At 36.1% G+C, this 14,343-nt stretch overlaps 1 protein-coding gene across 1 annotated transcript in view; it reads right to left on the bottom strand.

Moving 5' to 3' along the window:
* The window catches only part of LOC142342423 (calpain-15-like), a 30,474-nt gene extending 16,620 nt beyond the window's left edge, over nt 1-13,854 (bottom strand). The window contains exon 1 of the mRNA XM_075393744.1: nt 13,551-13,854. Coding sequence (XP_075249859.1) covers nt 13,551-13,647 — 97 coding nt within the window. The 5' untranslated portion in view covers nt 13,648-13,854. The remainder of the gene's footprint in view (nt 1-13,550) is intronic.
* Nucleotides 13,855-14,343: the final 489 nt, after the last annotated feature.

Here is a 14,343-nt window from a genome sequence, read left to right as displayed (position 1 = left end):
GAAGGCATCTGAAGCATCAGGAACAATCAACAGAATATAGAAGTAAATCTTGCCAAATGTATGTGTTACTCGTCTCAAATATCCGACATTCGGTAAATTTTGTGAAATGTCAAAAAATCAAGTTAAAGTAAAGGAAATAACGTGGTTTCTGAGTTTAGCGTACGTGCCCACAGAGTTATACAAAACTAAGTTATTATTTTTTAAACAATTGATCTTTTTCCTGAAATAATGTTTCCATACGTTTGAAATAAATCCATATATTAGCCGTTGCATCGAATGATCTATGATATCGAAGTCCTAACTTAAACATCATTATTTTTTGGATAGGCCAGAGAATACACCCCAATTAGATAGACGAATTCGGTTTCTGTTTCTCTTTTCAAGAAAATATGATTTTTGAAGCATCCTTTTACACAAAGATTTTACATATCACAGTTTTTCAATTGGATACGATTTCTATAAGATGAAATCAGAAACCCTTACAGTGAGGCACTACATTGTTCGGAAAAATCAATTAGCATTCCAAAAACAAAGGAAATTAAATGGTTTTTTTGGGAGGCCAGAGGAAACACCCCAATTAGATAGACGAATTTGGTTTCTGTTTGTCTTTTCTAGAAAAAATGATTTCTCAAGCATCCTTCTACACAAAAATTTTTCATATCACAGTTGTTCAATTGGATACGATTTCTATTAGATGAAATCAGAAACACTTACTGTAGGGCACTACATTGTTCGAATTTAAAACTACATCATTAAAATTTCAAAAAAGGAAATTAAATAGTTTTTGACGCTTTTTCTTATTTTATAAAATTTTAGCCTGTTTAACTGTTACGATTCCTGTGTAAAAAGTTCTGGTTGTATCCAAAATAAATTCAAGAAAGAAAAATTAAACACTTAAAATGGATGCTAAGAAGAGAAAAACTCGAGAGAAACTGAACTTTCATAACATACTGTGGGCGGTTACAGAAAAGATCCAATTTTTCTGTTTGTTTACTGGGGTGGGGGGGGGGGGGGGACAGAAGACCCAACTTTTTTAATCGAAAATAGGTACATTAACGTAATACAATGTGAAATTGAGCAATTATATTCTGAAAATCTTTTCAACAACTTTACCCCCCCCCCCCCCCCCCCACCAAATAAAACTAAATTTTCCTTTCCGGGAAATTCTCTTTTCCTTTTGCCGTTTTCCTTTCATTTTTTTGAAGAGCCCCCCCTTTCTACACCGCGCTCTTATAAAAATCAAAACCCACCTCTAAGAGCTGAAAAATTTTGAAACAAAAAGTAGGAACAAGCCCAAATGAAAATTGAAACAAAAGAGAACCAACTCAAAACTGTTGCCATGTTAGAAACAACGTACTTAAATAGAATAGTATTAGTTCAAACGATGATCAACACAAAGGCTTCTGCCGTACATCACTAAAACATGCAAAAACTCTCCCTGCTTAATGCTTCAAACATAATCGACTAACATCCGGCGTATTGCTCTCAAACGACTCTCGAGCTGTTAGCTTCGTCAGGAGTTAGCTGCAAATAACTAAGGTGAGGCGGAGCAGAGAGTCCATCATGCGGGGTTACGGGTGAACTAAGGTAAGAATGGACATGGAGGAGTATATTTGAGAGCGGGGGTTGAGATTGAAGGGGGCAACTTCTAAATTATACAAAAAAAAATTCGCGATAAATGCACAGCATGTGGAAAAAACTGCAGCCAGGGCAAAAAGCAGTCCTCCATAAGAGACAAACACAAATATGAGACAATGAAGAAAGCCCCCCTAAAAAAAGCAAATTTTCCTATCCGGAAAATGCTCCTTTTTTCACTTTTTCGAATAATTCCCCCTTTTTACCCTGCAATAAAATTCGAAGTTTTTATAAGAATCAAAACCAGCCTCTAAGAGCTGAAAAATTTTGGAACAAAAAGTAACAACAATCACAAATGAAAATTGAGACAAAAGAGAGAACCAACTCAACACTGTTGCCATGTTAAAAACGTAATAATTAAACATACCCGGCAGATTGTCGGAAAATAGCCGCAGCTGATCCCCATAACCAAGATTGGGATTGAAAGAAGAGAAAATACTAGTGTGTACAAACAATTCTAAAGAGCGAACTATTTTGTTGTCATTTTGGAGCTCCTGTTTTGTAGTGATACCACACAGAGGCTAGTATCAATACCAAGAAGCATTAGAGATGGTAACTAATAACAAGTTCGGAATCTAAATGCGGGCTTCATGGGTTTATCCCGTTTGTATTTCTGATTTTGTTTTTTTGATACTGACTGTTCATTTTGAATGGCATAGCCGAGCAGCTGCTGTCTTAAAACATTTTAGCAGACTGAGAGAAGAGAAAAACCAGCCTAGAGAAGTCACCGATTTCACGCAAAATGTCGAAAAGCCGGCAAAATGAGGAAAAACAAAAAATTTTCAATCCACGAAGTAAGCAAACATAGCAGGACAAGTCCTGACGTACAATTCCAAGAAAAAATGAAAATCAGAAAATCAATGTCAAAATGCCGCATGTGAACAAAAACCAATAGCAATAAATTGAAATTTGTTTCAAACAAAAAAACTAGGCCTAAAATGAACGATGAATGGATTGGAAAAAAAACCATTTAAAAGAAAACAAAAATATAAAAGAAAACAGAAAAATGGAACAAATTGACGCATGTGATTAAAAAACCAGCGAGAACGCGAATTTTCGTTCAAACACCGTTTTCTCACTCGACTTTAAAATAAAAGTGAAAAATTTTATGCACCAAACCACTTGCTTTTTCTCTCTATTTCCTGTTGCGGTATGACCAAAATCATTACTCCAATTTTACTTCAAAAATCAGGAAAATGTGTAAACTGATATTAAAAAAAAACAGCGCCTCAACACAATTCAAATTCTTTGAATTGCAAAAATAAGAGCGCTATAATAGCGGGCTGAGAAGCTCAGGCGGCCCTTAAAAAGAATAGTAATAGTTCAAAACATCACCAACAGAAAGCCTTTTGTGCGTACATTACAAAAGCATGCAAAAACTCTTCCTGCTTAATGGTTTCAGACAATCGACAAACACCGGGCGTATTGCTCTCAAAGGGCTCTCGATCGGTTGGCTTCGTCAGGATGGTAGTGAAAGGGTTGGGAGTGAAGGGGGTAACTTCTAAATTATACAATAAAAAATTTGCGACAAATGAACAACTTGTGGAAAAAACTGCAGCCAGGGCAAAAAGCAGTCAGTTCCGTTTTTTGATACTGACTCTGTTCAATTTGAATTGCTTAGCTGAGCAGCTGCTGTCTAAAAACACTTTTAGCAGAATGAGAGAAGAGAAACACTAGCCTAGAGAAGTCAAAGATTTCACGCAAGCGGCAAAATGAGGTACAGCGAAACTATTTTTGTTCGACGAAGTAAAAATACATAGCAGGACAAGTCCTGACGTACAATTCCAAGAATTTTCATTGACTACACAAAAAATTACATCTAGAACTGACTATGAGTGAATTGGGAAAACCATTTCTAAAAAGATCAGATTGAAAAAATGAAAAAATCAGAAAAACAATGTCAAAATGAAACATGTGAACAAAAACCAATAGAAATAAATTGAAATTTGGTTAAAACAAAAAACTAGGACAGAAATGAACGATGAATTGATTGGAAAAAAACCGTTTGGAAGAATAATACAATGAAGAAAGGAAAAAACATAAAAAAAATGAAAGTGAAATTGCCGCATGTGAACAAAAAACCACTAGCGAGAAAGTGAAATTTTGTTCAAACACCGTTCTCACTCGACCTTAAAAGAAAAGCAAAAAAATTTCTCGCAGAAAAACCACTCGCTTTTTCGCTCCATTTCCTCTTGCGGTATGACAAAAATCAATACTCCAATTTGACCTAAAAAATGAGGAAAATGTAAACTGATAAAAAAAACAGCGCCTCAAAACAATTCAAATTCTTTGAATTGCAAAAATAAGAGCGCTAAAAGAGCGGGCTGAGAAGCTGAGGCTGCCCTCAAAACGAATAGTAATATCTCAGAACATCACCAACAGAAAGCCTTTTGTGCGTACATTACAAAAGCATGCAAAAACTCTTCCTGCTTAATGCTTTCAGACAATCGACAAACACCGGGCGTATTGCTCTCAAAGGGCTCTCGAGCGGTTGGATTCGTCAGGAGCTAGCTGCAAATAACTAAAGGGAGGCGGAGCAGAGGGTCAAGCATGCGAGGTTACGGATGAACTAAGGTATGAATGGATAAGAAGTAAATTGGAGAGCGGGGTTGGGAGTGAAGTGGGTAACTTCTAAATTATACAATAAAAAATTTTCGACAAATGAACAACTTGTGGAAAAAACTGCAGCCAGGGCAAAAAGCAGTCAGTTCCGTTTTTTTGAATTGCTTAGCTGAGCAGCTGCTGTCTAAAAACACTTTTAGCAGAATGAGAGAAGAGAAAAACTAGCCTAGAGAAGTCAAAAAGATTTCACGCAAGCGGCAAAATGAGGTACAGCGAAACTTTTTTTGTTCGACGTAGTAAACATAAATAGCAGGACAAGTCCTGACGTACAATTCCAAGAATTTTCATTGACTACACAAAAAATTACATCTAGAACGGACTATGAGTGAATTGGGAAAACCATTTCTAAAAAGATCAGATTGAAAAAATGAAAAAATCAGAAAAACAATGTCAAAATGAAACATGTGAACAAAAACCAATAGAAATAAATTGAAATTTGGTTAAAACAAAAAACTAGGACTAAAATGAACGATGAATGGATTGGAAAAAAACCGTTTGGAAGAATAATACAATGAAGAAAGGAAAAAACATTAAAAAAAATGAAAGTGAAATTGCCGCATGTGAACAAAAAACCACTAGCGAGAAAGCGAAATTTGGTTCAAACACCGTTTTCTCAATCGACTTTAAAAGAAAAGCAAAAAAATTTCTCGCAGCAAAACCACTCGCTTTTTCGCTCCATTTCTTCTTGCGGTATGACAAAAATCAATACTCCAATTTGACCTCAAAAATCAGGAAAATGTAAACTGATAAAAAAACAGCGCCTCAATACAATTCAAATTCTTTGAATTGCAAAAAAATAGCACTATAATAGCGAGCTGAGAAGCTCAGGCGGCCCTTAAAAAGAATAGTAATAGTTCAAAACATCACCAACAGAAAGCCTTTTGTGCGTACATTACAAAAGCATGCAAAAACTCTTCCTGCTTAATGCTTTCAGACAATCGACAAACACCGGGTGTATTGCTCTCAAAGGGCTCTCGAGCGGTTGGCCTCGTCAGGAGCTAGCTGCAAATAACTAAGGGTAGGCGGAGCAGAGGGTCAAGCATGCGAGGTTACGGATATACTAAGGTATGAATGGACAAGGAGTAAATTGGAGAGCGGGGTTGGGAGTAAAGGGGAAAACTTCTAAATTATACAATAAAAAATTTGCGACAAATGAACAACTTGTGGAAAAAACTGCAGCCAGGGCAAAAAGCAGTCAATCGATAATTTTCCTATCCGGAAAATTCTGTCCTTTCAATTTTTCGAAAAGTTCCCCCTTTTTACCGTGCACTGTTGCCATGTTAAAAACAACGTAATAATTAAACATACCCGGCAGGTTGCCAAAAATAGCCGCCCATATCCAAGATTGGAATTGAAAGTAGAGAAAAAAACTAGTGAAAAGATGATTTTTGTACAAACAATTTTAAAGTGCGAACTATTTTGATGTCAATTTGCAGCTGAACATGCTCCTGTTTCGTAGTGAGACCACACAGAGGCTAGTATCAATACCAATAAGCATTAGAGACGGTAACTAAGAACAATGTTTGAGTAACGGGAATCTAAAATCGGGCTTTATGGGTTTATCCCTTTTCTATTTCTGATTTCGTTTTTTTGATACTGACTCTGTTCATTTTGAATTGCTTAACTGAGCAGCCCGCTGTCTAAAAACACTTTTAGCAGAATGAGAGAAGAGAAAAACTAGCCTAGAGAAGTCAAAAAGATTTCACGCAAGCGGCAAAATGAGGTAAAGGGAAACTTTTTTTGTTCGACGAAGTAAAAATACATAGCCGGACAAGTCCTGACGTACAATTCCAAGAATTTTCATTGACTACACAAAAAATTACATCTAGAACGGTCTATGAGTGAATTGGGAAAACCGTTTCCAAAAAAGATCAGATTGAAAAAATGAAAAAATCAAAATCAATGTCAAAATGACGCATGTGAACAAAAACCAATAGAAATAAATTGAAATTTGGTTAAAACAAAAAACTAGGACTAAAATGAACGATGAATGGATTGGAAAAAAACCGTTTGGAAGAAAAATACAATGAAAAAAGGAAAAAACATTAAAAATGAAAGTGAAATTGCCGCATGTGAACAAAAAACCACTAGCGACAAGGCGAAATTTGGTTCAAACACCGTTTTCTCAATCGACTTTAAAAGAAAAGCAAAAAAATTTCTCGCAGCAAAACCACTCGCTTTTTCGCTCCATTTCTTCTTGCGGTATGACAAAAATCAATACTCCAATTTGACCTCAAAAATCAGGAAAATGTAAACTGATAAAAAAAACAGCGCCTCAATACAATTCAAATTCTTTGAATTGCAAAAAAATAGCACTATAATAGCGAGCTGAGAAGCTCAGGCGGCCCTTAAAAAGAATAGTAATAGTTCAAAACATCACCAACAGAAAGCCTTTTGTGCGTACATTACAAAAGCATGCAAAAACTCTTCCTGCTTAATGCTTTCAGACAATCGACAAACACCGGGCGTATTGCTCTCAAAGGGCTCTCGAGCGGTTGGCCTCGTCAGGAGCTAGCTGCAAATAACTAAGGGTAGGCGGAGCAGAGGTTCAAGCATGCGAGGTTACGGATAGACTAAGGTATGAATGGACAAGGAGTAAATTGGAGAGCGGGGTTGGGAGTAAAGGGGAAAACTTCTAAATTATACAATAAAAAATTTGCGACAAATGAACAACTTGTGGAAAAAACTGCAGCCAGGGCAAAAAGCAGTCAATCGATAATTTTCCTATCCGGAAAATTCTGTCCTTTCAATTTTTCGAATAGTTCCCCCTTTTTACCGTGCACTGTTGCCATGTTAAAAACAACGTAATAATTAAACATACCCGGCAGGTTGCCAAAAATAGCCGCCCATATCCAAGATTGGAATTGAAAGTAGAGAAAAAAACTAGTGAAAAGATGATTTTTGTACAAACAATTTTAAAGTGCGAACTATTTTGATGTCAATTTGCAGCTGAACATGCTCCTGTTTCGTAGTGAGACCACACAGAGGCTAGTATCAATACCAATAAGCATTAGAGACGGTAACTAAGAACAATGTTTGAGTAACGGGAATCTAAAATCGGGCTTTATGGGTTTATCCCTTTTCTATTTCTGATTTCGTTTTTTTGATACTGACTCTGTTCATTTTGAATTGCTTAACTGAGCAGCCGCTGTCTAAAAACACTTTTAGCAGAATGAGAGAAGAGAAAAACTAGCCTAGAGAAGTCAAAAAGATTTCACGCAAACGGCAAAATGAGGTAAAGGGAAACTTTTTTTTGTTCGACGAAGTAAAAATACATAGCCGGACAAGTCCTGACGTACAATTCCAAGAATTTTCATTGACTACACAAAAAATTACATCTAGAACGGTCTATGAGTGAATTGGGAAAACCGTTTCCAAAAAAGATCAGATTGAAAAAATGAAAAAATCAAAATCAATGTCAAAATGACGCATGTGAACAAAAACCAATAGAAATAAATTGAAATTTGGTTAAAACAAAAAACTAGGACTAAAATGAACGATGAATGGATTGGAAAAAAACCGTTTGGAAGAAAAATACAATGAAAAAAGGAAAAAACATTAAAAATGAAAGTGAAATTGCCGCATGTGAACAAAAAACCACTAGCGACAAGGCGAAATTTTGTTCAAACACCGTTTTCTCAATCAACTTTAAAAGAAAAGCAAAAAAATTTCTCGCAGCAAAACCACTCGCTTTTTCGCTCCATTTCCTCTTGCGGTATGACAAAAATCAATACTCCAATTTGACCTCAAAAATCAGGAAAATGTAAACTGATAAAAAAAACAGCGCCTCAATACAATTCAAATTCTTTGAATTGCAAAAAAAGAGCACTATAATAGCGGGCTGAGAAGCTCAGGCGGCCCTTAAAAAGAATAGTAATAGTTCAAAACATCACCAACAGAAAGCCTTTTGTGCGTACATTACAAAAGCATGCAAACTCTTCCTGCTTAATGGTTTCAGACAATCGACAAAAACCGGGCGTATTGCTCTCAAAGGGCTCTCGAGCGGTTGGCTTCGTCAGGAGCTAGCTGCAACTAACTAAGAAGTCGAGGTTTATGATTTCATTTACCAGATCTTGATTAATAGAAGCCGCTATGCTTCCCTTGACGTTTAAGAGTTGGGTTTTGCTATAACCAAGTCCTATTTGTTTTTCTTTACACCAGGTTGGCAAATTTGAAGTCGCGTTTTCTGTTTATTATTGTTTCTCATTTCTTAACTTCATAGCACCAGCAAATTCTAAATTAAAAAAACATCAATTAGTTGTTCAGGCAAATCATTGAAGATGATGAAAAGAGCTCCAAGCATTGAACCCAGTGGGACGCCACTTGTAACTTCAAGCAAATCAGAAACCTCATTGCCAATTTTCACATTGTTTCGGTTCGTCGGATAAAACAAAATTAGATCAATGAATTCTCCTCAAAAGCCGATGTTATGAAGCTTTTAATATGTTAAAAGCATTGGGCAGGACAAAACAGAAGATACTTAGACCATTGACAGCATCATTATCATATTTTTCGTACACGGTCTACAGAAAGAAACAACTGTAATGTTCCTGGTCTGTTTTCTCGGTAAGTAAGCTGATATCACAGAAATGGTGTCTTACGGTTCCTTCCAGAACATTACAGGTGGTACTTGAGGATTTTTACGGATCTATGAAAAAATACACTTGAATTTTGCTAAATTGTCGGATTTCGAAATTTTCAGCTCCATAAATTAAGTGGTCAGTATCAAGCGAGTTTTGAACCAGAACCTCTGATTTTCAGAGCTTCAATTAGAAATGAGATCAGATTTATCAAATCGATTTCAAGTACTCATTTTTTAAAGAAAATTGGATCTTGCATTCGAGATCCATGGTTGCAAACTTGCCCCATGTTTGGTGAAGAGTGATATGTTTTCTCTTTTTTGAAGTAGCATGTGTAAAAGAATTCTACCAAGAAATCGAAACTACTGTGACAATAAGGGTTGAAAGGATAACGTGTAATAATATTAAACTCTTTCCAATCAGTGCAATTAAACGCAAATTTTTCATTCGTTCGGATTTCGCCTGCATGAAGTAGACTTTTCAGTGAATATCGAAAACTAATCGGAGCTCGGTTTGTTATTATTACTAGTTTTTCTATAGTGCATAATCACGATAACAACTGAGAGCTATGTCGGGATTGTTGCATAAGAACATCATGTTTTATTAAGTTGAAGCAATATCCAAGTTTTCAACTTCAATCGATGATTTTACAGCAAATATAACTCAATGTTTTATATTTCGAATCAGTTGTATTCCTAGTTTTCTGGTATACAGAAATATGAAGATATAGATAAAGCTTCATGAGTGATCTCAGTAGTTAACCATAATTCTGATACCCATGTCGAAATCGCAATTTAACAGACTATTAGAAACTTGGTTCATCTGTTTAATCTCGCAGACTCCGAGCATTGAAGGTGAGTATTTTTCTGCTACTTTGGAGTAGTTAATTCCTATGCGTCTGGCTGCCCGCTGGCATTTGACCCCAGAATCACTTTTTTCAAGTTCAAGATGTCGAATACGTACCCTTGGATCTATTCTATTGCTCATTAGTCCTCGTCTTTTTATTTAAGCCTTGTTTTATTTTAGCGTCCTCGAGACACTTCAGTGATGACAGACTGATCTGTCATTATACTTATAATCTTTCAAGTAGCTTGCCGATGTGGGTAAAATCTCTACTAAGTTTGCTTGCTGTGTGAATAAGGATTACATTTTGTTTTGAAAAATGAAATTCCGAAGTCGTACATGTTTTATTTTTGTCTTCAACGTTAATGTGCTCGAGTAATTGGTATATGTGTGGTAGAGGCTCTCTTGCATTCTTTCAGCAGCTTCCTTGGATTTTGTATCATTATTCCCAGTTCTAATTCAGAGAGATTCTTTAATTTAAAAATTTGCTGTTTATAAACGAATGGACAAGGACGAGTAAAATGGAGTGCGGGGGTTGGAAGTGAGGGGTAACTTCTAAATTACACAAAAAATTAAATTCGCGATAAATACACAGCTTGTGGAAAAAGCTGCAACCGGGGCCAAAAACAGCCAGGTCCTCCGAAAGGAAAAAAAACAGCTCAATTATAAGACAATCAAGAATGCATGAAACAAGGAATTTTGACAGAGTGAAAAAAACCCGAGTATAAAAGCAGATCGCCAAAGAGTAGGGGATGCAATACATTCGGCTCCACAAAATGTAGAAAAAACATGAAAACAAAATCAACGGGCAGCTCAACTACCTCTAGTTTGACACACCATGGTACAACAATCCATGGCAGATATCGGTAGCAAATTATCGGTACATCGTAACATAAATAAGCGTTTAACCTTCACACTTGATATTATTTGTTTCCTGAAAGAGCAGTTTCTATTCCAGGAAAGATTCCAGTTTTCATTCCCAAGGCCGAGTTGGTTTATGATTTCATTTACCAGATCTTGATTAATAGAAGCCGCTATGCTTCCCTTGACGTTTAAGAGTTGGGTTTTGCTATAACCAAGTCCTATTTGTTTTTCTTTACACCAGGTTGGCAAATTTGAAGTCGCGTTTTCTGTTTATTATTGTTTCTCATTTCTTATTTTCATAGCACCAGCAAATTCAAATAAAAAAAAACATCAATTAGTTGTTCAGGCAAGTCATTGAAGACAATGAAAAGAGCTCCAAGCATTGAACCCAGTGGGACGCCACTTGTAACTTCAAGCAAATCAGAAACCTCATTGCCAATTTTCACATTGTTTCGGTTCGTCAGATAAAACAAAATTAGATCAATGAACTCTCCTCAAAAGCCGATGTTATGAAGCTTTTAATATGTTAAAAGCATTGTGTGGGACAAAACAGAAGATACTTAGACCATTGACAGCATCATTATCATATTTTTCGTACACGGTCTACAGAAAGAAACAACTGTAATGTTCCTGGTCTGTTTTCTCGGTAAGTAAGCTGATATCACAGAAATGGTGTCTTACAGTTCCTTCCAGAACATTACAGGTGGTACTTGAGGATTTTTACGGATCTATGAAAAAAATACATTTGAATTTTGCTAATTTTCGAAATTTTCAGCTCCATAAATTAAGTGGTCAGTATCAAGCGAGTTTTGAACCAGAACCTATGATTTTCGGAGCTTCAATTAGAAATGAGATCAGATTTATCAAATCGATTTCAAGTACTCAATTTTTAAGTAAAATTGGATCTTGAATTCGAGATCCATGGTTGCAAACTTGCCCCATGTTTGGTGCAAAGTGATATGTTTTCTCTTTTTTTGTAGAAGCATGTGTAAAAACATTCTACCAGGAAATTGAAACTACCGTGACAATAAGGGTTGAAAGGATAAAGGATAACGTGTAATAATATCAAAACTCTTTACAATCAGTGCAATTAAAAGCAAATTTTTCATTCGTTCCGATTTCGCCTGCATCAAGTAGACTTTTCTGTGAATATCGAAAACTAATCCGAGCTCGGTTTGTTAATATTACTAGTTTTTTCTATACTGCATAATCACGATAACAACTGAGAGCTATGTCGGGATTGTTGCATAAGAACATCATGTTCTATTAAGTTGAAGCAATATCCAAGTTTTCAACTTCAAGCGATGATTTTACAGCAAATATAACTCCCTCTTTTTTATATTTCGAATCAGTTGTATTCCTAGTTTTCTGGTATACAGAAATATGAAAATATAGATAAGGCTTTATGAGTGATCTCAGTAGTTAACCATAATTCTGATACCCATGTCGAAATCGCAATTTAACAGACTATTAGAAACTTGGTTCATCTGTTTAATCTCGCAGACTCCGAGCATTGAAGGTGAGTATTTTTCTGCTACTTTGGAGTAGTTAATTCCTATTCGTCTGGCTGCCCGCTGGCATTTGACCCCAGAATCACTCTTTTCAAGTTCAAGATGTCGAATACGTACCACTGGATCTATTCTATTGCTCATTAGTCCTCGTCTTTTTATTTAAGCCTTGTTTTATTTTTTAGCGTCCTCGAGACACTTCAGTGATGACACAGACTGATCTGTCATTACACTTATAATCTTTCAAGTGGCTTGCCGATGTGGGTGAAATCTCTTCTAAGTTTGCTTGCTGTGTGAATAAGGATTACATTTTTGTTTTGAAAAATGAAATTTCGAAGTCGTACATGTTTTATTTTTCTGTCTTCAATGTTAATGTGCTCGAGTAATTGGTATATGTGGTAGAGGCTCTCTTGCATTGTTTCAGCAGCTTCCTTGGATTTTGTATCATTATTCCCAATTCTAATTCAGAGAGGTTCTTTAATAAAAAAATTTGCTGTTTATAAACTACTTTTTCTGTGTTGCTAGCTCCAATTGCCTTTTCATACGGTCCATTTGGGTTTTTTAGACTTTTGTTCTCCTTTTTACTTAGCAACACTTAGTTTTCGGGTGCGCCGTCGACTTAACATCCTGTTTCAAATATAGCGTGTCCCATAAAGTTGCACTACGCGAACGTTTCAGAAACACTGTCTACATTGCTCATTTGCGTGTTTTGGCGTTTTCGGTCGTTTCAACTTTATGGGACATACTATAAACTCCCTATAAATAAGCGAAAAAAATTGCTCTAAGGAAACCACTTTTCGAGTTGTAAAAAGACTTCGCCACAATGCAATTCTGTTATATACCCTTTCTGGCTGGTATATTTCCTCTATATAACCGAATTTGTATATGCAATGTAATAGGGGATTTATCTGAGTTATATATCCTTTTCTCTAACCAAGGTCAGGAATGGATATTGGGGTGTAATTTCGGAAACGCAGGGTTGACAGCCTATTAGTAGAGAAGGAACGATTTCATTAGAAAACTATTAGTTGACTTGTTCTCATCATTACTATCTCGGTTGTCCATTTAGTTCATTCCAACTTGTGTATGAAAGTTTTTCATTACTTCTTCTACATATGTCAAATGAACAATTTTAGCTCTCGTGGTTATAATTACTTATAAATACGGTATCTAGTTTACAGTCCAATTATGAAATCTGAATATAGTGCAAAGACACAAACAACTTCTCAATATGGTATGGTTCTATGTAAGGAACTTAAATAAATGCACATATACTCGTTTAGGAGAAAACGGGACGTTACAAATTCTTTGATTCGTAAAAACCGATAGAAGACCAATGCTCAGCATTGGTTCTTAATAATTGCTACAAACTTCAATAGGGAACCATTAAACTGATTCATTATCTACATTTGAGTCTTTGTTGAAATAGGCAAAAAAGCATAAAATATCAAGCTACACGTAAGAATTCTTACCGTGGTACAATACTTGAATAACTAACCTCGGCTTCTGGATCTTGACTTAGACTTTGATCTCGATTTGCTACCAGTTATTGTGCTCCCAGAGGCGGTAGTCTTCCTACCTCTCGTCGTTGACATTTTACTCGTCTTCCAGTTTTTATACAATTTCCTCTTGATTTCAAGCTTCTTCAATTATATTATATTTTGCTTTGTAGATTGGTTTCGTAGCAGTCGGTCTCGGTACTGATCGTTATATTCTATTATGTTTTTACAGATCATTGGTAACTAACTATTTACAGGTCTACAAGTCTGTCTGAAATATTTTAAATAACTCAAACATATAATGTTCTTGCTGGCGGTTATTCAAAGCAGTTGCAGATGAGCTATGAGGCTATACTCATTTTGAATATATTGTCTTGTTTTGCATGCGTAACAGCCACTAATTGGTTAGAATAAAAATTCAACATGATAAAATACTGCACTCGGAGAAACCGTTTCACTTCTTTCTCAACTTTTGTCTCAGATATCTCTTCTCTGCTGGTGTTCCCATAGATAAGACACGCTTTACTCAACACAGCAAAGTTTTATATATTAAGAATCAGGAAACAGGCGAAGTAGTAGACAGGAAATTTATGATATGTGCAAGCAAACTCTTGTGAAGGAGGTCTTTGGTTGCACGGAGCCTTTAGGGCCTGAACGATGTGCAGGGGTGAGGATTGGAGGGAGGTGACATGAGGGGGAGGGGGTTCAGCCTCTAAGAGCCGACCTTCACATCATAAGCATTTCTCCAAAGCAGTTTCTGTGAATCGCATACTTAGAGACTAGCGAGCTGAA

The sequence above is a fragment of the Convolutriloba macropyga genome, chromosome 7 (assembly GCF_964194025.1).
Source record: "Convolutriloba macropyga chromosome 7, txConMacr16.3, whole genome shotgun sequence".
NCBI lineage: Eukaryota > Metazoa > Xenacoelomorpha > Acoela > Convolutidae > Convolutriloba > Convolutriloba macropyga.
This window is presented reverse-complemented; position numbering and strand designations above follow the sequence as displayed.